Source organism: Emys orbicularis, chromosome 1 (genome assembly GCF_028017835.1).
Source record: "Emys orbicularis isolate rEmyOrb1 chromosome 1, rEmyOrb1.hap1, whole genome shotgun sequence".
In the NCBI taxonomy this organism is placed as follows: domain Eukaryota; kingdom Metazoa; phylum Chordata; order Testudines; family Emydidae; genus Emys; species Emys orbicularis.
Genome location: NC_088683.1, coordinates 349,321,818 through 349,349,639, shown reverse-complemented (window position 1 = coordinate 349,349,639; position 27,822 = coordinate 349,321,818). Strand labels below are relative to the sequence as shown.

The following is a 27,822-nucleotide window of genomic DNA, read 5'->3' as shown; positions in this document are numbered from 1 at the left end:
TACTCTGTGCTCCTTTTTCTCCCTCAGCCCCTTCACTTTTCATCTAGAAAATCTCCAGTCCAATGCTGCTCACAAACACCATATGACTTGGAAAGGTGGGTCTGAGCATCTATCTTCCTTTTGTGCAGTGGCTTTGTAATACAAAAGATGCTCAGACGGGTCTAATGACCTAGAGCAGTGCTGGGCAAACTACGGCCCGCGAGCCGTTTTAAGCCGGCCCGTGAGCTCCCGCTGGGGAGCCAGGTCGGGGGCTGCACCACGTGGCTGGGTCTCACTCCAGCGCTCCAAACCCCTCGATCCCAGCACGGAGCACCCTCCTGCCCCCCAAACCTCTCATCCCCAGCCCCACCCCAGAGCCCACGTCCCCAGCTGGAACCTGCACCCCTTCCCGCACCCCTGCCCTAGCCCTGATCCCCCTCTGAACCCCTCGGTCCCAGCCCAGAGCACCCAACCCTAATTTTGTGAGCATTCATGGCCCATCATACAATTTCTATTCCCCGATGTGGCCCTCAGGCCAAAAAGTTTGCCCACCGCTGACCTACAGTAACTGCACCAAGAGGGCAGTCAAGAGAGTTGTGTGAGCTAAAGAACCCAACTTTGTCTCGTTCTAATGGCCTAGACAAAGGATAGTACACACAATGCCACTGATGATTCTTGGGGTGCAGTTACTCCAGGGTATCTCTGGCTCCCTCTATAGCAAATTTCACCCACCCTGGGTGCTTGTACATCAGTGACCCTTAGTGTGCAAGTCATTAGCACCTTTCACTCTAACAGGGGAACAAAAGACTCTCCCCTCCCAAACACTCCTGTTATTAGTTTAGAAACTCGGCATAGGAACATGCTGTACCATTTCTCAATAGCCCCTAGAAGGCTGTAAGTATTAAGATGTCTGTTCTCACTCTCCATGTAAAACTCACATTAACACTGATGAGAGTTCTGGGTGCATGGAGCGTCCAACTAACTTTTCTATTTTTGCTCCATATAAGAAAGTGACCACTAATAATGAAACTTGAATAGATCTTTCCCCCACACAAGCATGAAAACATGCATTTATTAAAATATCTTGTTCTCTGACTCCTTAAACACTACTCAAAGATGTGCATAGTATGCCAGCTTTGAGAAAGAGAATCATCTAGATACCTTTCTATGGACCATTCCACCTACCATTTTCACAGAAAAAGGATGTCATACAGGAGATACAGACTGTTAAGAAAAAATAAGCTTTGGTTCTTCTTTCTGATTAGATAAACAGATAGGCTTTGTCTTCACTACCCTCCGATCCGGCGGGTAGCAATCGGTTTTTCGGGGATCGACTTACCGCGTCTAGTGAAGACGCGGTAAAATCGATCCCTGATCGCTCTGCCGTCGACTCCGGAAATCCACCTCGGCAGGAGGCGGCAGCGGAGTCGGCGGCAGCGCGGCAGCGGTCGACTTTCCCGCGTCCTCACCGCTAGGTAAGCCGACCTAAAATACGCAACTTCAGCTACGGTATTCACGTAGCTGAAGTTGCGTATCTTAGGTCGGACCCCCGCTGCAGTGTAGACCTAGCCTTAGATTAATAAGGAGGGATGTCTCCCTCTCTCCCCACCCCACCCACTCTCCAAGAGAAAAGGATTTTGCCTCTGTTTCTTAACCAAAAGAACAATGCACCTTATTTTGACAGCATTTCGATTACCACCAAGGTCACTTAACTACGTCTACACTGCGCACCTTACAACGGCGTGGCTGTGCTGCTGCAGCAGGACCATTGTAAGGTGCACCGTGTAGCTACTCTTTATTGCTGGGATAACCACCTCCAACGAAGGGCAGTAGCTTTGTGGAAGTGCCAGTGTAGACAAAGCCTTAAGCTGCCTGCACTCCAATGGCTGTGGCAGAGCCAATGTATGGTAGGATAGAGGAAAATGAGATTTGAGACATATCAGTCAGAGGTAAGGGAGACTGTGAGGGAAACAGGGACAAAATAAAGTGAGGAGTGTACTGTATGGTCTATGAAGTATTGAAACATTTGTGCAGAAAGGTTGACATAAGAGCTGTGCGGTTATTGTGCCATCTAAGTGAGGACATTCATGCGCTCTAGAAAGCCAGCTGAAGTGAGACAGCAAATGAGTGAGGAGGAAATTGGATGAATACTAATATAAAGGAGCTTATCTGAGTAGCTATGAAGTGCTGAACAGATGAAAGGAAGTGAGTGACTAACAGGAGATTAGTTAATAACAAAACTCCCATTAAAATTAGCTTAATTAGCAGCAAAGAAGCATGTTTCGGTGGGAACTTGCAGAGGGAGAGAGAATACCCATATATCAGCAGCTTCCAGTGATAAAAGATGGTATCACTAGGTGTAGGAATCAGCAGCCAGGGCATAGAAAGACTGCCACAGGAACTGAAGTTCATAAGTGTGATAGGGAAAACGTGCACTGACAATGCTGGGCGTCCTACATAGCCACAAAGCGCAAGCTAGATTTCATTCAGGATAATGAGATGGAGGGACTCAAACAGCAGCTGAAGTCACAAATCTAACCCCCCTGGAGCTGGTTGTTCCTGATAATACCCTAAGGCTCCGGGGAACTCGCACCTGGGCTACAACAGCGATGACCACAGGGGCTCAGGACTCTGTTTCCCAGACTGAGTAGAACCCAGGGCAGAGATAGAACAAGCTGGAAGCTACTACCAGAACCAATCATAAGCCTGATCTCAGAGACAAAAGAGTTTCCTTTTACTTTTGGTTTTGGCTTTTGTTATGGCGGCATGAGTAGAGACAGAGAGAGAAGCATCACAGCATGGGAGGTTCACATTAAACTTCCCATTGCTAACTAAAGGGAAACTTTACACTGCGTTGGTGGTTACGAGGTCACTGAAGGGTGTCAGCCCAGCAGAGACTGACATTATAGAGTTTTGAGCTGCTCCGTTCTGCTTCCTAAGAACAGCACTGCAAGCATTGCTTTGCCACCATTGACTGAAAATAGGGGAAGAACTAAAATAAGATTAACTAAATTGGTAAGAAATAGGGTGACAATAGCAGACCATAACATTAAAATGACAATTGGATGGTAAGGATGAGGCAATTGTTTATAGTTTGATAATGTGGTATGTGTGAAATGTTGGCACACAGTCAAGAAGGGTGAGTTAGCAGTTTTCAGTGGTATGTTAGCAGGCAGGCAAACATAATCTAGGGTCAAGTAAAGGTCACTTCAACACTGCAGGGAGAGGTCAGTCAGTAGGGTTGCCAACTTAGTAATATTTAAAAACTGGACACTCCAACAGGAGTGCTGGAACCTCCCTTGCCCCGCCTCTCACCCCCCACCCTTGTCCTGCCTATTCCCCCACAAAATCCTGCCTCTTAGGCCCTGCCCTGCCTCTTTCCCCCGAGGCCCCGCCTCCATCCACTCCTCTTCTCCCCTTCCCCCAAGCATGTTTTTCCCCACTCACCCACCCTCTTCGCCTGGGTCAGGAGGGAATTGCCTGTGGAGCCAGGGCTGCGAGCTGCAGCCACCTGACACAGGTAAGAGGCGGCCCTGGCTAAATAGGGGCAGGTGCGGGTGATGACCCAGTGCCTCCCTGCCTCCCACCCTGCAGTAACTGGACATTGGGTGTCCAGTCAGAAGATCTGACTGGACAGTGTCGGGTCCCCTTTTTTAACAGACTTTCCAGTCAAAAACCAGGCACCTGGCCACCCTATCAACCAGGCATGCTTAGTCCAAAACTAGGTGAGGGTCACCAGACCATAACAGTAAACTGACCATAATACTAAGACTTGTTATGTAACAGCTTTGATTGATAGCTAGATTTAGCAGTGGGTGATTGGACTATAAGAACAGATCAATCAGGAAGGATCTAAATTTGATTGGAGGAAAAGGAAGGCTTAAAAGACTAGCCAATCAAAACAGCTCAAAAATTGTATGAAAGACAGAATCAATAGGCAAAATTTAGAAAGTTAGGAGCAGAAGAAGAAGAATGAGAAGTCAGAAGAAATCAGAAGAAGCAACCACAGGGTGACAGCAGAAAAGGACCATGATAGAACAGACGGAGAAAAGAATATGGAGAGTAAGCATGTTAGGGCTGGTCTACACTAGGGGGGGATTGATCTAAGTTACGCAACTTCAGCTACGCTATTCGTGTAGCTGAAGTCGAAGTATATTAGTTTGAATTATCTGGCCGTCCTCACGGCAGCAAATCGACCGTCGCGGCTCCCCCGTCGACTCCGCTTACTCCTCCTGCCAAGGTGGAGTACAGGCATCGATTCGGGGATTGATTTATCGCGTCCAGATGAGACGCGATAAATCAATCCCCGATAGATCGATTACTACCCACCGATCCAGCGGGTAGTGTAGACGTGGCCTTAGCTATAGTGTAAAATATAGATATAAATAGGATTAATGAATATGTGTCTGTATGTTTGGGTTAATAAAAATGTGTCTGTTGTAAATGTTACATTGTTTTATACATTTAATAAATTTTAAGATTGCTCTCAGCGACTGCAGCAACTGACCACCACAAGCAGAACACAGCCATTTAATATTGGGCTAACTATATGTTTATAGTTCAGGTATTTTTAGCCTGTATCCAAGGATTATGTTAAGGGCTTTGCTTATGTTTTTGATGTATGTTTATACTGTATAGGGAAGATTGCTTTTACACTAAATACAGAAAATACTTTGTTTTTGAAGATTATGCCCTGGGTGTCAATCAATTATATCGGAAGGCTATATCTGTGTCCTCCCAAGGGTAGCAAGTCTCAACTGTACTGGGAAGTTGTTCCTAAAAATATTCCTGCAAAACCCCAGCAATTTCTCTAGGGTGGACCCCCCCTTTCACCTTGCAAAAACAGGTAAATGGGTCAGCTGAAGGGAACTTCTGGTAAACCCAGGAAGGGACAATATGTGAGCTATTCTGGGGGGTACTTTGGGTCTGTTTTTGGGGTAACAAGACAAGCAACTCAGGCGACTGAGGAGCAATTCCAGGTCAGGTCAGAGAGCCTCAGGAAGACCCTATTTTCCTTGTGAGTTTTATGCTGGCCAATGATTTACAGCACTGCATCACCCACTAAAGAACTTCTTCTCAACTCACATTCTGCCTAGGCAGGTGCTGGGAGGGAACTGAATGGTTGGGCCCATTATAAATGTTAGGAGGTAAAGGGTTTAAGGTATTGCTGCTATTTTATTATTCTAGTCACTATTTTTTCCTTATTCCTTTTCCTTTGTTCCCTATACTGAAAGTTCTGCCTGTTGTTGTATTGTTATTTTGGGGATTGTGATAATTGTTTTATTCCTTGTATATTGGACTACACTTCTAGTATATTATTTGGTAGTAAATATTTTCCCAAAGGACAGCACATATTGTATTCCATGCACTAGGAGTCCCCCGCCCTTGGATGGCGGTATCGTGCGCCAAGATAAAGAACCCAGCACCCATACCCCTGGGGTGAGAGGGCAGAAGCTTCTCCAAGCAGCAGGCAACAGGGAGAAGGCTTAAGCTACCCATTAGGGCTCAGGTTACACAAAGAAACCAGAAAGGTTGAAAATGGATTATTAAAGAAGGAACAATGGAACAAGATGACAGGCTCAAACCACAGATGCAATGACAGAAGATGGAATAAAATGGTAAAAAGGGAAGGGAATAAAGGAAGCCTACAAGCCTAATCAAAGAAGACAACAGTGATGGGAGACATAAATACTTAGATAAAGTTGCACAGGAGATATTTAGGAAGAAATTCCACTTTACATTTAACAACCATTGCACCATTTCTTCTGCACAACCTTATTCTTTCAAATGTAACCACAGGGGCTGTTTAATTTGGAAATTTTCGGGTTCATCTTGAAAAATGTGAGGCACTCAGCACTAGCTATAGGAAAAGTTTTTGTTCCTCCTGTTGATCTTATAGAAAATCACCATCACGAAAGTCAGAAAAGAGTAAGTGTATGCAAAATAAGAGTCCCAGAGGAATATACTTGTTTTATTTATTTTTCCCTTTTTAAGGGAAAATTGTTCTTTTTCATCTATTGACTTAGGTTTATTGAGACTTGATAGGGTTGTACTTATGAAGATACAGGGGGATGATTCTGATCCTAGTGGTTACATCTGTCTTTGTGTAAATACTTTTCAGGTTATTTTCTCCAGGAAGTGGAATTTGTTGAAGTGAAATCTTGAGCATTTTCCTGTGAACATCTGTGAACTGTTGGATTTAATTGGCCTATTGCAACTGATGAATGTTCATGTCCTTTTTAAAGCTCAACATGATTTAAAGAGCTCCACAAAGAGAAAGATGGGTTTTTTTGTGCAGAAGTCCTAAAATTGGTTTTAAGTAAGTAAGTTTGTTTGGGTTAATTGCCTCTGTAGTATCCCATTAACTGTTTAGTTAATTGGACTACAGCTGGTGCTCACTGTGTGTAGAAAGGAGTGTTTGACTGGTTTTGTTTAAATGGCATTTCATTCTCTTTTATTCCATTTCACTTTACTTTACTTAGTTTATCAGTGGCTATGAGCTTAAGGGACTAGGGTTCGAAACAGAGGGGAGCTTGGCTGTTTGCAAGTACTTCAAGAGTTGGTGGTTTAGGTGAGGTGTACATTACAGGACTATATCAGTATAACGACAACACGCAGGGGTGTGAAAAATTCACACCCCTGAGCGACGTAGTTATACCAACCTACCCCCCATGTAGACAATGCTATGTCAATGGGAGCACTTTTCCTGTTGACATAGCTATTGCCTCTTGGGGAGGTGGATTAACTATGCCAATGGAAGAAGCTCTCCCATTAGCATAAGAGCTTCTTACTTAAGCACCACAGCGGTGCAGCTGTGCTGATGCAGCGTTTTAAGTGTAGACCTGCCCTCAGAGACTAACAGGGAAATAAAGAAATAGAACTGACGGACATGAGGCCATATTTGCACATATAATGCAACACTTAAAAATGGATGGCATAATCTGATTCTAAAACAAACTCCATATTGGTTTTAATAGGGATTATTTTTAAATGACAACTTGAGATAGCCCTTACAAGTGAAAATCTTAAACTAGGAATAGGAAGGATGTATGGGGATGGTGCATCTTAGTATGGGTGGTCTGGATAATGAGAAAGGCAAAAGTAAAGAACATAGTGAGTAAACAGGTGGACTACATTGTTACGCTGGTGGTTAAGCAGGGTGGTTAAGCACTGGAATAAATTGCCTAGAGAGGTTGTAGAATCTCCATCATTGGAGATTTTTATGAGCAGGTTAGACAAACACCTGTCAGGGATGGTTTAGATAATACTTAGTCCTGCCACGAGTGCAGGGTACTGAACTAGATGACCTCTCGAGGTCCCTTCCTGTTCTATGATTCTATGAAACAGGACTTTGTGTATATTCTTAGTAAGTAAACAGGATTGCACCACAGAAATACCCGACTTGTACAATCAATTACTCCTCCTAATGCAAACAACCCATCATGGCCCCAAATATTGGCTAACCGCTCAGGCTGAGGGGCAACAAAATATTGCGTATGGTCCAAACTTATATCCTTCCTGGGTGTAGGAGGTGGCTCTTTTGTTAAGTTAGAACACAAAACTAAAAGTTAAACCTCAACCTAAGTATTCTCCCCAAGCTTGGAGTTCTTAGGGTTTCCCCTGCAGGATACCTTGGTCTTAGCTCTTAAGCCTGGTCTAGACATAGATTTTGTACCAGTATAACTATTTTGGTGAGGGGTGTGCTTTTTTAATTTTACTGAAATATTTACACTAGTAGACCCCCTAATGTTGATGAGGTTATAGCTATATAAAAATATCTTATTCCATTGACAGGGAGGTGGACTGGATGATCTACCAGCTCTTTTCCTTTGCTAACTTCTGTCATTTTAAGGAAACTGAAAAGTAGGACTGGCCCCAGGCCAATGAAAGGATTTTTCACTTTAACCTAGAACCTTGTTCTAAACGTCTCCAGAACATCTGACCTGGCATTAGCAAGTAACCAAACATAGGGAGTAAAACATTTATTATAACAGCAGTAGGTACATATACTTTGCTGTGAGTTAAAAGATTACCAAACTAATGAGACTCTTTGGCTCATCTTCATAAAAACAAGTTGGGTTTTCCAATACAGCTTCAGCCTCAAACATATACATTCAAAGAAAAATATCAAAAATTAACAGTATTACTTGCAGTTAATTATTCAACCAGATTTAACCACTCCCACACCTCCACTGCAAAAATCCCCATTTGAAGCATATTTCCACCACTTCAAATATAGTTCCAGTTTGTCATTCTCACCATAAGAAGTCTGTCTCCAACTTGCAACCTTCCATCTTTTTGTGCTGCTCCTCCATCAATAATCTTAGTCACATAAATGCTGTTGTCTCCAGCAATGTGTTGGTTTCCCACCCCTCCTGCAATACTGAAGCCCAGACCTGGAAAAGAAAGGGGAGGAATACTCATTAACAATACCAAACATACTATTAAAGAATGCAAGGGTAATATGTATTTCCATTAACCTGTTGGAAAGTTATTATAATATTTACTAATAGCAAATAGTATACAAGGAAACTTGTGGGGTATGTGCATCTTTACATTGCACTGCCAATATTTCCTTGGAGACCAGTCACAGATGTAGGTTAAGAACATACTGCCATATTGAATCAAGACCAGTAGCATGGACCAGCATTCACATCGCACTCCCCATCAGTATCTGTCCCAACCTGGGGAAGCTAATGAACCAACCACCAGACCAAATTTGGTGATGAATCCTGGCCACGTGCCTCCTGAGGCACGTTGTGGTGCATATGCTAAGAAGAAGACCAGTGGTCCATCTAAACCAGTATCTTGTCTCTGACAGTGGCCAGTGCCAGCAAGTGCAACAAATCCTATGCTAGGCATGGGATAAACTGCCATCAGGGAAAGTATTTTTCCTGACCATAAGTACAGTTTGGATTATGCTGTGAATCATGGGGTTTTATCTCTTCAAAACTGTTGTGTTTCTTGTTGCACGCATGCACGCACACACACACACACACAGAAATAAAACTCTCAATATTCTTGTTGTCCCTATAAACAGCTTAATGCCAGGGATGGGGAGAAAGAAGGAGAGATCCCTTGTAGACTGTACAAGTTGTTCATTTACCACAGTGAAAAGCACAGAATAGTTTAGGTAGGGACAGATGGAGAATGCAGTCCTTTGGATTTAATTCTGCTTTGCATAATTATTAGCACTCAGCTATTATCGGTTATGGGTGCATGAAAGATTAGACTGATACACCTTGATGTACATGTAACTTCTGTTTAGTAACCTGTAAAATTCCTAGATGAAGAATCACACAAAAGATCTCAAAGCTCTGGAGTGATGTCAATAGTGTATTGTAATATGATTAGGAAATATACCTATCTCATAGAGCTGGAAGGGACCCCAAAAGGTCATTGAGTCCAGCCCCCTGCCTTCACTAGCAGGACCAAGTACTGATTGTTGCCCCAGATCCCTAAGTGGCCCCCTCAAGGATTAAACTCATAGCCCTAGGTTTAGCAGGCCAATGCTCAAACCACTGAGCTAGCCCTCTCCCCAAATGATAATGCAAACTACAGAAAAACACATAGAACAGGAAGGGAAAATAAACAGACTTCAGATTCCACAGGCTTGACCCTTTATCTATATTCTCCCTACTATTACCGCTACACACACACACACACATATCACTACTCTCATTAGTACTAAAATTTTATCTCCCATTTTGCGAAAGTGTATGGCAATATCTGTCTATGGTGTCTTATTTTCATAAAAATCTATTATAGGCTCCCCAAACAATTCATAACAATTGTTTGTTTTTTCTTAGAGTCATATGTCTAATGAGAACTTCCAGCTGAACAAGTAAGTCATTACTAACACTTGCTCGTAAGGTGAGATTTGGAGACAACCCAAGCGTAAGTATTGCTGCAACAAAGAAAATAAATGCTATTATCTCTGATTTTTATATCACTAATTTTATTTTCAAAATGTATTGTATTCATTGGTTATAGAAACAAACATTTTAGTGATGCCTGGAACTTCATCTGGAGAGATGCAGTAGAAAAAGATTTGCTCCCTGTAACTTGGCAGTTTATGATTTTCACCAGCTTTATTGCTTGTGCAATAAAACTCACTGATGTTACAGTTAATACCAAAAGGCTTTGTCATCTACATGACGGCAAAGATGAAGTTTTATAATGAATTAAATCTGTTGACAATGAAATTACAGGTTTCCTCTCATAGTATCTTTAGAGAAACGCGCTGTCAGATAATGGAATAGGCTAATTAATGGAAAATGATAAATTACAAAGAGAAACCTCTGAAATAATATCTGAAATCCAATGAACTTTAAATGAATTAATTATGACAGTTGTTAATAATACATGTAAAATTAATTTAGAATGGTGGGACAATTAAAATAAAGTTTTATCTAATTTCTGAATACTCTTTGTATTTATGTGCTACTGTTAAGACAACAATGAGAACAATTCTGGGAAAAAAATACATGATTTGCTTAGTCCTCAATCATTTCTTTATCACCCGGGAGTCACAATGAAGGGGGACAAAAGGATGTCCTCTTTAAGAAAACTTCAATGGCAAAAACTCCAGGACTTTGCCCCAAAACAGCTACACTTAGGCTACTGCCTCCTTTGATGACTTATTTATTACACACTGGGTGAAAAAAATCCAACACCTGGTGACAAAAGGATCTGGGACTAAAACCCAGGTCTGCACAGCCAGGGACAGCTGATGTTCCCACAGTGCCATGGGGAGCACTGTGGCAAGAAGGCACAGCTGAAGTACCATCCAAGAGACCCAGAGTGACAGTACCCTGCAACCCTTTGATTGGCCAAGCACCCTATTTAACCATGGAGGGTGCCCCAAGAAGTTGTCTGGGCAACCACACAGACTTCGGGCCTGCTGCAACTCCAGACCTCACCTCCTCTCTGATCCTAGCCTGACTCTGACCTCCTGACTCCAGCCTGATACTACCTCTAATCTTGAGTCTCCGACTCCAGCCTGGCTGTGACCCTGACTCTTGTTTCCTGATTCCAGTGGTACTACCTGTGATCTCTGGTCTTGGACCCCAACCTGATTTGACCCTGGCTCTAGTGATTCCTCCAACCCCTGCTCGCGTGTGACCCACAGTCCAGCTGTGACCACTAGGTCAGACTGCCTATGCCCTGGCCTGTTACAGGTATACATTTTTATGACAATGTAATAAAATTTTCTAAAACATTATTCCAGAATGAGGATGGCAGGCAGAGCGATCAAGTTGATAGGACAGCAGACTGGGAGTTAGGAGACCTGGGTTCTATTCTCAATCCTGCCACTGAGGTCTTCTGTATGACCTTGGGAACCTCTGTTTTCTCTCTTCACCCCTTGGTGATCCTAAACTGTAAGCTTATCAAAAGCAAGGTCCGTCTCCATGTGTCTGTACCATGCCTAGCACAGAGGGGCCTTTAGGCACTACCATAACACAAATGAAATGACTGTCTTCTCTGTTTTGAGTTGTGTTTTTTTGGTCACAATCCTGAGAGAAAGCTGATGAAAAAACCCGTTGTCCATCTGTATTGTAGATGTGATGTTTGTACTGTGGAACAAGGTTATTTTCCTATTCTTAAGGTAGCTGTGTAAGAAGTATTAGAATTCACAGTTACTTCTTTATGATTTAGACATAATTTGTAAATTGAAAAAAAATACCCCTCAAAAACTTTTCTTCCATCTTTATTGCACAAAGTGAAATTAGTGAACATGACCCTGATCCTGCGACTGCATCCACAAGGAGGCCCACTGACTTTATTATGTCCCAGCATAGGAGCAGGACTTTGTACGTGACATTTTCAGTAGACACTTATCACCTACCTTCGCAGCAGATCAAATCCACTGAGTGTGCGATATTATATAGTATGTCCTTTGTTTTCCTCCATTGTAGGCTGTAATATTTTGGTCTAATTTTAGTTGGTGGGTTTAGTGTGAGGATGCTGGATGGTGTTGGTGGCCTGCAGTGACCTATATGATGTAGGGGTCCCTCCTGGCCTTACTCTATTACTCTAAGGGCACGTCTTCACTACCCCCCCGGATCGGCGGGTAGAAATCGATCTCTCGGGGATCGATTTATCTCGTCTCATCTAGACGCGATAAATTGATCCCCGAATCAACGCGCGTACTCCACCTCATCAGGAGGAGTAAGCGGCGTCGATGGGGGAGCCGCGGTGGTCGATTTGCCGCCGTCCTCACAGCGGGGTAAGTCGAATAGGATACTTTGACTTCAGCTATGCGAATAGCGTAGCTGAAGTTTGCGTATCTTACATCGACCCGCCCCAGCGTAGACCAGCCCTATGATTGAGAGACTAATCCTGTGCAGGTTCTTACTGAATCACTCATCCCCCAAATCCACAGGAGCCGAGGAAGCGCAGCATACTGCCGGATCAGTAAGATGTCACCAATACGTTTACAAGGTGTTGCGGGAATGTATGCACCTACCATTCATTTTCAAAGGCAGAGTTGCATAACCTATGAAACCAGTGCAAAGCTGCCTATAAGACTGCGCAGCCCAATGGACAGTACAGTACTATACTAAGGCTGCCTTTGGGACCCACAAAGCCAAGAGCCAGCCTTGAGGATGAATGACTATGGAAGAGCAGAAAGAGAGACAAGAAGTAACAACCATCCAAAAGAAAATACAGACAAGTAAGGAAAGAAAAGAAAGAAAATGATACAAAATGACTAGACTACCCAGTATAGGTCACCTGTGATATAATGGTCTAAATTAGATAATCTAATGACCTCTGCTGGCCTTAAAATATATTAATCTAGATATGGAAGAAGAGACAAAGGGGATGATAAAATGAAGAAAATACTGGCAACAACTTTTAGGTTTGTGAAGTGAATTTAATGTATTTCTGTTGTTTTATTTTATTATTTCCTCAGCAGACATTTTATATCTCAAAGTTTGGGGAACATAAGAACGGCCATACTGGGTCAGACTAAAGGTCCATCTAGCCCAGTATCCTGTCTTCCGACAGTGGCCAATGCCAGGTGCCCCAGATGGAATGAACAGAACAGGTAATCATCAAGTGATTGGGATGTTTAAGATAGTTTGACTACTGTAAAAATTCACGTAAGTTGTTAATAAAGACAGTTGTTTTAAGTTACTGGAATATACTGAACAAGATTTTTAAAATACAATGGTTTCCACTACTTTTATAACCTTTCAAAAAGACTTTAATTTAATTTTTTAGTTTAAAACATTGTATTTAAATGTAGACGCTTCCCTATCCCCCTCAACCTCAGAGGTGGGGAGACTTTCTGTGGAACAGGATGGGAAAGAAAATCCTTGGTCACTTCAAAGATTGCCTCCTCCTTGTTTCTCCCATCCTTGTGGGCATTTATTCTCTGCACAACTTGACAGGTGCCTAGCACAATTACTTATTCAATAGGAGGTCCGGTTCCCTGATAAACTGCAGCTGGACTCAGAGTAGGAGAAGACATGTCCTAGAGAAGGTGGAGAATGGAACTGGGACTCCTAATGTCTGGCAAGGAGATAACTCACATGAGGGGAGGACAGTGGGGACCTAGTAATGTGCTAGAACCAGGTTAATGGTGCAGAAGGTGGCAAGCTAAAAGCAGCCCCCGACCCCTGGGTGATGGAGAGTTGTGGAGCTGAAGGCAGTGCCCACCTCCATGTGGTATGGGTTATGGAAGGAAGGATGACCTGTGCCCGACAAGTTATTGTCAGATAATTCCCAGATGTGCAACTTAATAGAATTGCAGCCTAGTTAAATCAAATTTCTAGTGTCCTGTCTTTCTTCCTGCAATGTCGGGGACAAAGATCAATTTCAAGAAAGCCAAGGTAGCGACAATATTTGTATGAAAGCCAAGCAATTCAAAGTCAATGTTTATGCCATCACTTTTTTGATGGGGGGGGAGGGGGAAGGGACAGTAGGGGTTGCACAGTGGCTTGGGGTTTAAAACCAATTGTGAACCAGACATAAAAGTTGGAACCAAACTGAGTTAGCAATAATGATCTGTAAAAGCAACTGTCAGAGAAAACAACAGCTGCAAGTCTGGGGAAAGATATACGGACAGAAGTGACAGGACAAAATGATATACAGAGATTGTGCAGCATGAGCAAGTGACAGCCTGTAAATTTGACATGACTCACATCTTTTTTTTTTTGGTGTGGTCTAAATTGATAACCATGTAAATCAATTTCTGTCTAAAGGAAAACCTTCATGACAACCTTATAAGAGCTTAGCAGGCAATATCCTGGCAAATGTAAGTTTAATTGATAATATCACAAAAACTGTTTATGGAACTGAGATCAGACAGCTAACCCTTTAACCTTGAACATTTCCAATTTGTAAATAATTCGAGTGTGCAGAGTAAATGCTGTCATTAAAAGCGACTAATAATTTTAATACATCTTCTAGTTTTAGTTAAGCCAGCATTTACATTTATTTTGTATTATGTGTTGCATGGATGCAATGTTTGGATACGTGTTTTAAGTCTGTCAGTGTGTTAGCAAAAATGCACAGTGTTTATACTTAGGATTCATTATAAACCTTGGGAACATTGGGAACATTCGTATCGGTTGCTTAATGTTGCTTTATTAATTATAGACATTTTGAATGTGATAAATTGCTTGTCCCTACATAATAAAGAAAATAAAGGTGGTGATAGGGGATCTAGGTCATTTGCTGCCTCATGGGGGGAGTATTGCATGCTGCTGTACCTCATCACAATGAACAGTGACTGCGGGGGGATGGGGAAGGGCGGAGGGGGGGGGGGGAGGAAATAAAGCCTAGCAAGAGTTTCAGAGTCATAGATGGATACCTCTCTGGGTTGAAGCAATCAGGAGCAGCTAGCTTAGTTAAGCTCAGAAATGCCACACCCATCAATGGGTGAGGAACTTGATGAGGCCAGCAGTGAAAGGGGAACAGTCCCAGTAGCAAGGGAGGGAGACAGAAGCAAGGGTAATTGGTAGCTCCTCCCCTGGGAGTCTCTGGCACCATTGGTCAGCTGGGGGAGAGGGGTGCTGATTGGCCGGCATTCCCCAGCTGCCAGGATTTTAGCCCAGCACAGGGCTATGTGGAGTCTCTTTCGGCTCCATTCCAGAAGCCCACCCTCCCACCCAGACTAGGAACTTGGCCTGACAGATGCCGCGGATCTAGCCAATCATCTTTTTAGGGGATCAAGAAGGAATTATTTTCTCCCATGGGCCAATTGGCAGAGGACCAGGGAGTTTTTTGCCTTCCTCACAGCACCTTCAAGCCACAGTGGGTTGAGTAGGAACGTGCTTAGTACCTAACTAAGGTACTAGGGTGGAGTTGTTTATTTGGTGCAACTTGTGGCCTGTTTCCAGTGCAGTTAACAGAATAAAATCAATAGTCCCAGAGGCAAAAGACCTGGGATTTTGGTGTTGGGCCTTGGGCTCATGTGATGGGGTGAAACCTTGTGGTCTTCATGGTCCGAGGTCAGATCTTGTGGCCCTTGCAAGCCGAAGTCCCCATCCTGCTGCACGCTCTGTCCCCTTCATGTGGGGTGGTGTGGGGTGGAAAAGGGGGACAGGGAAGGGGAGGGGAGGGTGCTAGGACTCAGAGAGAGCTGAGTCCTGGGGGGTAGGATGAGGAGAGTCTACCCCGCATTATGAGGAGAGTCTAGCCCCCGCACTGGAACCAATTAAATGACTGGTATAGGAGAGTATGGGTGATGGCTGGGTAGCGCCCTCCCCGTATGAAAGTTTAATAAAAGTTGAGGCCTGGCACTTAATTCCAGGCATCTGTCTTCATATTTCCGCTGTGTCCACATAAACTAGAGCTGAGCGAACAACCGATTTTCCAGTTTGGTTGCAGCCATTTTGAGAATAGCATAAAACAGTGGTTTGCAACCTTTTTTTCCTTTGTGGACCCCTAAAAAATTTCGAGTGGAGGCGCAGACCCCTTTGGAAATCTTAGACATAGTCTGTTGACTCCCAGGGGTCCACGACCACAGGTTGAAAACCACTGGCTTAAACTATTCATGTCAAATTTGTGAATAGTTTTGGGTCAATTGAAGCTTCATTTTTCAGCAAATAAATCATTTGTTTGGAAAATAAAATTGCCCAGCTCTACCCAGAATCTCAAAATACAACTGAGCTACCCTCATGAAAAAGGGAAGAGTGTGATTTGCTGATAAGAAGCCTGGACAGTGAGTTCTGGAAACATAAGTGCTGCCCTGTTAATTTACCATTAAGGCCCCGAATCACATGCACAGCAGAGGGAACCTGTTAGTGTAGGGTGAAGACTGTCTTGGTAAGCAGTGCATTTCTTGTTCCATCTCTTCCTCTGAGCTCATGTTTTTCTGATGTAAAGGCCAGAGGCTGCCTCCCTGAAGAGAAAGACTGAGGAGAGTGGAGTGGAAAGAGGCAGAGCCTAACGTTACCAAATTGAGAGTGTTTCATTGGCTGTTATACTGCTTGATCTGCATAGGAGGAGGAGTTATGCCTCCATTTTGAATCTGTGAAACTGAACCTGACAGTGAAATAAACTAACATAATCAAAAAGTAACAAACATTCCAAGGTCAGGGTCCAATCCAGCTCAGGTTGTAGAGCCTAGTTTCCCACAGGCATTCTCCCTCATCTGTCTCAAAAGCAGCCACCCTCATAGCCTCCTCAGGAGGAGTGCAGAAGGGAAAAAGGAAACTGAGATGGAGTTAATCCCCTTTGGACCAGAGATGAGGTAATGCTCCTGTACCCAGTTCCCAAAGCATTGCTAAGAATATACTCAAGAGCTGTCCTCTGCAAAATCACTCTAAGCTTACAGAATTTAATCATTCTATATTCACTTGCTCTTTCTGAAAGGCATAGTTATATCAGTCATACATCAATTAAGTTGTCAATGCTAGTGTGATGTATTCTTCTAAGATGGGCTTCTAGTTCATCAAATTCCACTTAACTTAGGAAAGGAACACAGGTAAATTAACACAAGATAATTTGATTGATACCATTTGACTGATTAGATTTGACAGATAGCACAGTTATGGAAGCAACATAAATAACAAGAGCCACAGAGACATGGCTAATTTTAAACAGGGTGCTGCAGAAAACGGATTCCTCAGTTACTATTCCCCTTGACCCTTTAGTTCCAGCACCAATGATCACCTCACTCCATGTTGTTGTGAAGAGAGAAATGCCATGCAGAAGACTGCTCATGGTAAAAGGCACATTAATGGTGGTGGGGTGGGGCTTGTTAGTCTTGCAATTACTATATTTCTTCTGTCTACATTATTGACATGATGCTTTAACAGTTACCTCAACTATTTCGGCCTGGGGAGTTTGCTTATGAAAAAATGAATTGAATTACAAAATTAATTCAATTTTAAAAATAAATTAAAGCCAATGTGGGTGCTAGGGTCTTACAAAGAGCAGTTTAGAGACAGATTCTGCTCTATAGATATTTTCATTTTTCATCCACTGGAATCCATACACTAATCCTTGGGAAACTACTAACCTCAGCCAAAGTAAATGTCACTGTGTCTTGGTCCTCATGCTGGAGAAGTAAGTTTGAACTGCCCTTTGTTCGAGTGAGTTCTTATGAATCTCTTCCCATCCTGGCTCATTTGACATTTTATTCCAATAAAAGTTCCATAAATATAATTCAGCTAAATTTTGTATCCACTCAGAGGAAAGATCAAACAACTGTTAAAAAATTCAGTTTAAGACATGTTACAGTTCACAACATGTTTCACCAGAGTTCACAAGAACTATCTGCATCCAGTACTATCAGCTAGTACACCAGCCTTCCCTCGACCATTTGAGAGGGCTCTTTGACAATTGGACAATATGGCGATAGCCTGGGAAAGTATAACTGAAAAAACATCTAATTGATCCCATCATTATGTTTCTTTCTCAGGGTATTCTGTGAACTCAAAAGCATTAAGCATCTTCCTTAGTGTCTGACATTTATATGACATATGTAATATTCTTCAGTTATTTCTCAATTTCAGGCAGAGTAAGGCAGATGTACAATGCTTGTAGGTGAAAAGGCTGCCCTTTGAAATTACCATTATATAGAAAAAAATGATAGTTGAACAGTATAATAGTTGAAGATATTAGTCTACTAATGTCTTCAACTATTATACAGTTCTACACTTCCTTTGCTCTTGGCCATAGAATCTATTGAGATCAAGAGATAGATTGCCCCTGCGTGTCTATGCCTTTCCCTGCTGCTGAACCAACACAGATGCTTGCCAGAGTTTAGACCCAGAAGCTTTGTGCTGGCCAGTATACACAGCGACACTAGTTGGAACCATTGGGTGTGGCAAATGCAGTGCACAAAGCACTTTGTAAAGGATTAACGGGGAGTGCTCCACAACCCAGATTCTTCTCCTTGAGGCCATCGGCCTGCGTCGAGCCTGAGTTGTCAGAGCTCCTTAATCCCACATTTTTATAGGTAAATTGAACATGCTTTCTATGGAAATAACGAAGACTCTTATTATAACCATGGAACCCCACAATTCCTTTTTTGCAGAGCCATTTTTCAGAAGAGAGCCAGATTTTAGCTATAGCTCCTATCAGGTGAACAATATAATATTTTCCACCTCATACCTGCCTTTCATTTGTTGATCCAAAACATTCAACAATATAATCATTAATTAATGATGTAGGGTTCTGCAGGACTCCATATTATCACTCCTCTTATTTAATGAGTACATGAGTGTAGTGGGGTGGTCCCCCGCTCCTGCCTGGAAGGGCTTAAAACAGCCCTGGCAGAGGGCTGCAGCTCTAAAAGCTGGGCTGATTGGGGAAGCAGCCACAGCTGGGGCCATGCCCCAATCAGGCCACAGCTGGCCTGTATAAAAAGGCTGTGAGCCAGGAGCTCAGCAGTCTCTCTCTGTGTTCAGAGAGAGAAGGGCCTGGCTGCAGGGAGCTAGAGACAGGGTACCTAAGTGGAGCAGGGCTGGGGAGCTCCAGCCTGGAAAGCCCCAGGCTGTGGCCTAGTAGGAGGCCAAGGGGTACTGGGGATTGCAGAGGGCAGCCCAGAGGTAGGCCAAGGCAGCAGGTCCAAACCCAACCTTGCCAGTGATGAGTGGCCTATACTGCAGTCTGCCCCAGGGAGTGGGGGCTAGTTGGTGACTGGCAGTGGCCTGATACTGAGGCAAGGTGGGGATAGTGGGTGGGGGTTCCCCAGGGAGGGGAGACCCTAAGACTGTGGGGTTACTGCCAGGGGCAATACCCCAGGTACAAGGGCACTGGGGTCCAGGGAGGGTCATGGGGGCCAGAGGACAGGTGGATCACCAGCCTGCAGGGGGTGCTCCAGGATGCTGGAAGAGCTAATTCCCAAGATGACCAGCAGGAGGTGCTGCAGGGGTGAGGCTGTTGTCAGGGCTGTGTAGGAGACATGGGTTGAAATGTGTTCAGTAGGCTGATAATACACAGCTTTATATTTTGACCTCACTAGAGCTGTCAGTTGCATTACTTTAGGTCTGGAAGAGGGCTAACTGGCTGAGCAGCTAAGACTGGGATGATATCTGTGGTTGAGTAAGCACCCAGAAGAGGTGGCAGGATAATGATTGAGGGGGTTTACAATCTGGGAGCAGCCTGGTTGGATTCCCAGCTGCTATTAGAACATCCAATAGTAGCTACAGTAAAGTCGGCCCTTCTCCATTTCAGATGCAGACCATGAATTGTTACCCATGCCTTCATCACCTCAAGATCAGACTCCTGCAATGCCTAGGGTTGCCAATTTTGGTTGGATGTATTCCTGGAGATTTCATCACATGACAATCTTTAATTAAAGATTAATCTTTAATTTCTGGAGACTCAAGGCCAATCCTGGAGGGTTGGCAACCCTAGCAATGCCCTCTGCTTGAGGCCACATCTTTTATTTGTGCTGCTTGCTAAGGGTACATCTGTACTACCCGCCAGATCAGCGGGTAGTGTACGATGTATAGGGGATTGATTGATCACGTCTCGTCTGGACGCGATAAATCGATCCCTGAATTGACACCCGTACTCCACCTTCGCAGGAGGAGTAAGCGGAGTCGACGGGGGAGCCGCAGCAGTTGACTCGCTGCCGTGAAGACGGCCAGGTAAGCCGAACTAAGATACTTTGACTTCAGCTACGCGAATAGCGTAGGTGAAGTTGCGTATCTTACTTCGAACCCCCCTGCTAGTGTAGCCCAGGCCTTAAGTGGTGTTTCTTCCTTTGAGAGCTGTAGAATGTCCTATCTGGATCAGAGGGAGATAGATGACTCACACTAACCAGTATGTACTTCTCGACACAAAAAGCTCATCCTAAGTATCCGAGGCCCATGACAGTTCAAATCCTGGATGAGCCCTATCATATGTGACAAGCTTTCTGGATATTTCTGGGCAGCATTTCTAGCTGAGTTTCTCTGCTCTGCTCTCTGCATGTGTGTACAAACATCTCAAACAAGCCCATCCCTCCTCCTCATTGCTTCTCTCCCTGCCTCTGGATGTAAAAATCAAATGCTGCAGTAGAATGCATGTGAGTTACAACAGCAGGGCCGCCCAGAGGATTCAGGGGGCCTGAGGTCTTCGGCGGCGGGTCCCGGGGTGGAAGGACCCCCCCGCCGCGGGTCTTCGGAGCACTTCAGCGGCAGGTCCTGGAGCGGAAGGACCCTTGCCGCCGAAATGCCGCCGAAGACCCGGAGCGGAGGAAGCTCCGGGGGCTCGGGCCCTGCGAGAGTTTTCCGGGGCCCCCGCAGCGAGTGAAGGACCCCACTCCAGGGGCCCCAAAAAACTCTCGTGGGGGCCCCTGCGGGGCCCGGGGCAAATTGCCCCACTTGCCCCCCCCGAGCAGCCCTGTACAACAGCCAGAAAGGAATTTGCTCCTAGCAGAGATTTATTTGCCTTTTGGCCTAAAATAAATGTTTGCATTTGATTTAAATGCCCCACTGGGATTTGGGAGGAAGCACTATGACACAAATACTGACATATCTTCAAATATAGTAGCAAGAACCTCTATAGTAAACAATAAGCATACAGATACGGCAGATAATGTGTAGCGTTTGCATTATCACAATAAAGGCTAATCTTTTTGTGATCCTGATAAAGGGCCTGAAAATACATTGTCACATTATTCTGTCTAAAAAGTAAATGTTCAACACCCATACATAAAACTTCTTATCTGCTCTTTTGCCTTCAATTTTGCAATTAAGACTTTTAAAGAATAGTTCCTATTATGGATTTTTACATGCACATACTTATCAAAAAATATCATAAAAGGATAGATTACCTTTGGATAGAGTTTAAGTGATGGGATGCAGAGAATTTTAAGACATGTATGAAATTTCTCATTACATGTTGTACATTCTCTATAATTTACATTTGTCTAAACAGATTTGAAGATAAAATACAATTTTGTATTCTCTTTTGACCTACTGAGTCATTTTAAAGAATATTTTAAAACTCTTGTGGATATAAACAGGAAAGCAGTGTTCCTAATTATTTGCAATTAGCTCATTTTTAAAAGGAAGCTAATTAATGACAACTTGCATCTCACTAAAAACCATACATCAAAACATACTGTTATATTTCCACTAGCACAAATACTACGAAGCGAGAAAATCATTTAATGTCTGACTTGTATTGTTACTCTGAGTCATGGCAAATATTTGAGTCAATGTAGCATGATCATATCATACTGATCCTACACATTTCACATGAAAAAGCTAAATTATTGAAAAAGAACATACCTACAAGATCAACCATATAAGAATAAATTAATAGTCAGTCAGGGCCTGATTCTTTGAAAGTTGTGGCTTAAAGTTTCATGTAGCTTTTTCCTTTTAAATTTGTGTGCCTGCCCTGCATATGCTTATATTGTAATTGGGCATGCAAATTGGCTCCCTGCATGTACATTTTAATGCACACACAAGAATATGGATGGACGTTAGGTCTCAACCTTCTGAAAGTCAAGTTATGGAGACATTATTTTGCCACCTCTACCCCTCAGATTCAGATCTCCCAAATTTGGGTTTATAAATTTAAATGTTGCAGGAGACCAAGTTATCCCTATTCGTTAACCCAACAATTAACTACTTTTATAACATTTGCCTTTGCTACTCTTATTTTAATTACAATATTGGATCAAGAATGGTTAGAGCACAAAATTGAAGGCTAAAAATTCTTACACTTTACTCCCTCTATGGCCTTGGCCAAGTATCCCAACTTTTTCACTCAAAGAGAAAATTATTCAGTGATTTTAATGACTAAAATGACTAAAACCAAGTACTACATTTACTTGTTACTGGCCAGTGACTGCTTAGAACTACGTAAACTATTTGTTGGAATTTATAGAGCCATTTTAATTAATACATAAGGAAAGAGTGAATTACTTGTGTTTAATAATAATTACTTAAATCAATTGTTTTCTTGAGAATTTAAAGCAACAGAAGTATTTATACATATAGCAAACAGAATATATTTAGGCCCAGATTTCTTCCCTGCACTTAATCAAGCAGAAGTGATTCCAGTCTTGAAAAAAACACCCCTTGGGAGATAGACAGGAGAAGTGCCACATTCACTGAATCATGCTATCCTGCCTGGTGGAATGCCACCCTTCCCACAGATATAACAAGGCTTCAGATGGACTCGGGTTATTTGGCAATGCTTCTTTTTGATTTCCTGGGGAGCTATGGGGTTCGGAGTTGAACCTGCAGGTGTCAATGGAAGAGGAAGCCCTCTCAACCTGCGTCCCACCCCCAAACCAATTCCTTCAGTAGTTCCTCCAAATCTAAAAGCAGAGGGTTTTTCCTTCAATAATTCCTCCACACCACTCCCTGGTATCACTGGACCCTAAATAATCTAATAACTTAGTAAAAAATTAAGTAATTAAATTACTTAAGCCCAAATACTACAAAAGCTCCATTCATGAGACTAGACCACTTTCCATCCACATGGAGCCCCAGTGAAGTCAGGTATAGGGGCCCTCCCATGCTGAACCTCTTCAGGATTGGAGCTTTGGTGACCTGGTATAAGTAACTAGTCATACAATTAGTAAGTAAAACCAACAAAAAACAGTTGAGTTACTTGGTATTTAATTGCTACAGTTTACCTTAAATTATTAAATATTATTCCAATTACTTACAGAATGGACACATTATTTGCCACTCCTAAGAAATTAGATCAGCAGGGCTTCATCTTGCAAACATGCACATCAGTGGTTGCAGGATCAAGCATAGTTTTAATATGATACATTTTTTCTATATGAAACCACTCACAAAACATGCTAAACACTCCCACAGAATCTGGCAAATCTGTTTGTACAGATTGAAATCCATCCACGGAGCACACAAACCTGACTCACAGGAAGACCATATCTATTTGTGATTTATTTTTAAAAAAATGATTTGCTGTATATCACATTAGCAGAGATTAGCAAGATGATTTATATTTTTAACTTGTTTACTGTGAGGTCACTGCTTCTTAAGTTGAGATGGCTGTTCTATTAAAATATTTAATGATCTGTTACCAATTAAATGGAGGCAGAAAGAGCAATCTGTCACTCTGCGATCTGCTTAACTACCACAAATGATTCTGTCAGGGAGAGAGTCATCAGTTACTTTTGTTCCTCATCTATCTGAAAAAAGCATTGATCCCCTTACTCCAGTTGCAAAGTAGAATCTATCTGAATGGAAATATTTTCTTGAAAAACTGCCTGATTACATTTAAACTTGAAGATACAAACTGAAATCAGACTTGTAATTTATCTTGTAAATGGTCTTATCTATTCACAACCAAGTCATGAATAACTTGCCATTCATTTTGTTACTTTTGCCTTATAAGAGAGTAAGACATGGATGAAACAACTGTTTTTGTGTTGGAAGACTCTGAAATCTCCACTATTACAAGTTACATATCACCTATTTGGCGATGTTCTGAACAAGGAATGGAGATAAAAACATGATTGTATTGACTGAGCTGCAGCATTAACATTAGACTCTGAAAACACTGGTTCAGGAACAACATGTTCCTGGTTTGGTTCTTTCCTCTGCGTTTCCATGCAGCTGTACTTCAGCCACTCAGTATACTGAAGACAAGCAGGCTCATCTGCAATGCTGTATGAGATAAAGTGAAACAAAAATACTCCACAACAACAAACAATATAAAAGCTACCATTGCTGCTCACTAAGCTAATGGTGGTTCTCTCTTTTTCTATTACCACTCTGAGTGTTTTGTCAGGGAGAAGTATGATAGTTACCCAGCATATTTAAAGAAAGAGGAATCTGGAGGGGCCCATATTTGAAATCTGCAGTCAAGAATATAGACCTTTCAAGGCATGTCCTGAAGCGCACAGAACAGGACTGTGCTAACTACAATCAGGGCCGGCTCCAGGCACCAGCCAACCAAGCACGTGCTTGGGGCGGCACCTTGGGGCAGGGCGGCGCTCGATTTTTTTATTATTATTTATTTATTTTCTGATTCGGCAGCGCGGTGCTCGGAGGGGGGGCGGGGGCTTCGGGCGGCGTGGTGCTCTGGGGAGCGGGGTCTTGGGGGGGCGGGGGCTGGCGCGGTGCAGCGCTTGGAGGGGGGGCTGGGGCTTCGGGCGGCACGGCCCTTGGAGGGGGGGGCTTTGGGTTGCGTGGTGTTGGGGGGGGCGGGCGGGGATTTCGGCGGTGCTCATGGGGGGGGGGTGTACGGCGGGGTGGCGCTCTTCTTTTTTGCCTGGGGTGGCAAAGTTAGAGCCGGCCCTGACTACAATAATATTTAAACATGGTTGTCTCAGGAATAGTTGTATAGCAGGCTTTCTTTGATCAATGTGGTTTCCCTGGACATTATCATCAGGGCTTTTCAGACATCTGTGTTAAGACCCTGCTATTAATCTCCCTAGGTAGTTTATAGCAGGGTTTCTCAACCCCTGGGTCAGGACCCAAAATTGGGTTGTCAGAATGTTTCAAAGGGTCATGGCAGCTCCTGTGGCTCCTCCCACAGGACTGGCTGGGCTCGCCTCCCTGCTCCAGACACTGCAACCTCTGGGGTCCCAGCGCCACTCAGGTTTGGCCCAGACATCATAATGATGGGAGTCTGGATAGGCCAAATTTGAGTGAGTGGCATGGCAACTGCATGAACTAGGTCACAACCCTACTCACATAAATTTGATCCAGTCAAAAGGGTGGGGCCAAACCTGAGCAGTGCTGCAACCCCAGAGACGAGAGCCAAGCCCTGCCAGCCCCACAGCACAGGACCTGCAGGAGCTGCCACTGTGGGGTGAATGCCGGGCAGGACCCAACTTCCACGGGGGGCAGGACCCGACCAAAACCACCCCAGGGCCTCCACCCCCAGACTGTTTACTGGGTTGTGACAGGCCATAAACATTTACAAATGAATCCTGAGCCCGAAAAGGTTGAGAACCATTGGTTTATAATATGGTCCTAACATATAAATCTGATGAAAAGTCCCTGTTAATAACTGTCTGGGGAACCATACTAGAACTCAATGAGCATGTACAGTGCTTCAATATTTGGAAGCCAATGTAACTACACCTCATAGTATTGTTGATGAAAGGAAAGACTATGTAAGGTAGAGGGTGAATGCTGGGGCAACCAGATTATCTGAAATCTCTAAGGCTACCTCAAACCTTGAAACTATTTAGGCATTTATTTAATCAAAGGCTCTGACCCAGTGGACTCAGTAAATCAAGACTTCAAAGCCTGCAAGCCCATGATCTTATTTATAGGAAAACAGCTTCCTGAGAGCAGGACACAAGTGCCGGGTACAAAGTTGAGATTCAGCATTAAAGGTCTTTAGTGCTGAGTCTGAGTGCAGGCATGCTGTCTAAAGTGCAGTAGCTGAGACCTAGAGTTAAAGTATGAAGTCCAGTAGAGTCAAATAGTCTTTGCAAAGATAGCCAGCTGTCTGTCCAAACTACTTGTCCAGGAGGGATATGATCCTGTTTTTGATAATAGAGAAGTCCAGAAAACAGGTAGGTCGTACCTGTTTTGAATTAACATCAAACTGTGCTGAGGCAATACTTTGTTCACATATTCATTAACGTTTACAGATGTAGAGAGGATTCTATTGTAATAGTGCCTCCTATGTCTCCTAGACAGAAATAAAGCAAACAGAAGGCAACCAAAATACAAAATTACTGTCAAGGGCAAGCAAGGGAAATTGTTTATACTTAATCTCTTGTAGTCACAGCAGTAATTTCCACAGTTTTATGGCTTGGCTATTTTTCTTTTTTCCATTCAATGTTTGTCTTTCATGCTTTTTGGGCAAGGGCAATTTGTATCATTATCTACGTAATCCTCCTCACAAAAGCATCCCTCGTTTCAACATTCTCTGGGTGGTCACAGTGCCTAAACAAATTATGGCTATTTCCATGACATTACTGTGTGGGTAGCACTTGCTTCTGTAGAATTTTTAGTATCTTTTCAAGCACAGGAGAAACGATTTGTAAGATGCTAGCTCAGACATTTGGTGATTTTTAGCAGGCATGACTATTACTCCTAGTACCCATAAACTATGGATAAATTTCACATCTGCCATATTGCCTACTGTTGATAATCAATTGCCAATAATCAATATCCAATTAATTGATAAAATTAATTGTGATTATATGTTTAGTGAGAGGGTGTAATGGGGTTTACAAACCCCATACTGAGCATAGGCAGAAGGGAGAGGAGTCTTTTCCCTGCTTACATGCAATCAGACTGACCACACCCCCTCAGAACTGCCACTTTTGGAGGCATGCATCCACAGGTGAGACCAATAAAGAAAACAAGCCCAGCTATAAAAGAGGGAACAGGGAAAGGGAGGTAGAAAGGTCTGGGATAACAGAGGGGAATGGCCTTATGACAGGATGTGTCTAAGAAACTGACAAGGAAATAAAAGAAGACTGCAAGTCCTGGAAGTTAAGGGCTGATGGGCTCAATTTAGATTAAGAGTTTATGGACTGGTCTAACTAAGTGAATTGAAAGGGACCAGTTAGGAGAAAGCTGGAACCCCTAGAGAGACTGCACCAAGAGCAGTTGACAGAGAGGTTTTCTTTAGTGTGGATTTGTTTAATAACAACAAACTGTGACTAAGTCAGCCTTGTTTGGGTTTAACTTAGCCAAGACAGCACATACACAAAGGGGCATACAGTTATTACATTGCTAAGACATTTCCTACAACTCACAATATGCTAGAGGTCACTGCTTGTAAAATTCCACTCTTTAAAATTAGCTACATTTATCCTTCATCCTTCTTCACTCCATCCATATATCCTTGCATTTTTGGGGGTGGGAGTAATGGAGTGTCCACCCCACACAAGATAGAGCAGGCCAAGTGAGTTTAATTAATCTGATTGGCTGCACCTAGGGGAGATGGGGGTTTGAAGAACTGATGCATAATGGAGCCCAGCTGAGAAGGAACAGCAGGGGCTGGTATAAAGCCAGGAAATTGGCAGAAGAAAGGGGCTGAAGGGGAAGCAGGCTGCAGTCACTCTCTCGGATTAGGGAGGTGTGTTTGAGGCTATGGAGTTCAGTAGTCTGCAGTTACTCCCTGCGAGGAGGTAGTTTGAGCTGGTACACCCAGAGTGGGGGAGCCAGAAGTTGTAGAAAGGAGTTCAAGGAAAGAGCACCAGGGTCTGAGGGAAAGCAGACCACAGTTGCCAGATAAGGGGTCACTAGACTGGAACACGGAGTAGTGGGTGGGCCTGGGTTTCACTGCCAGTTTCTGGGAAACCAGCACTGGAGCCGGCCGTGGACTGCAAAGCTGACTGGAATGGTAAGTGGGCTGCTGATGCGGTGGGACTTTGATACCCCAGAAGGGGAGGACTGTACCGTGACCCAGCCAGAGGCCTGAGTCATGAAGAAGGAATACCCGAAGTCCAAGAGCGAGAGACACACACAGGGCAAAGAAATCAGC

At 43.4% G+C, this 27,822-nt stretch overlaps 1 protein-coding gene across 7 annotated transcripts in view; it reads right to left on the bottom strand.

The window, feature by feature from the left end:
- DLG2 (discs large MAGUK scaffold protein 2) overlaps nucleotides 1-27,822 on the bottom strand; it is a 933,774-nt gene that overhangs the window by 380,049 nt on the left and 525,903 nt on the right. For all 7 annotated transcript variants that reach the window (XM_065406536.1, XM_065406561.1, XM_065406510.1 and 4 more), the window contains one exon: nucleotides 8,239-8,375. In XM_065406536.1, the coding sequence (XP_065262608.1) occupies nucleotides 8,239-8,375 (137 nt within the window). The remainder of the gene's footprint in view (nucleotides 1-8,238; nucleotides 8,376-27,822) is intronic.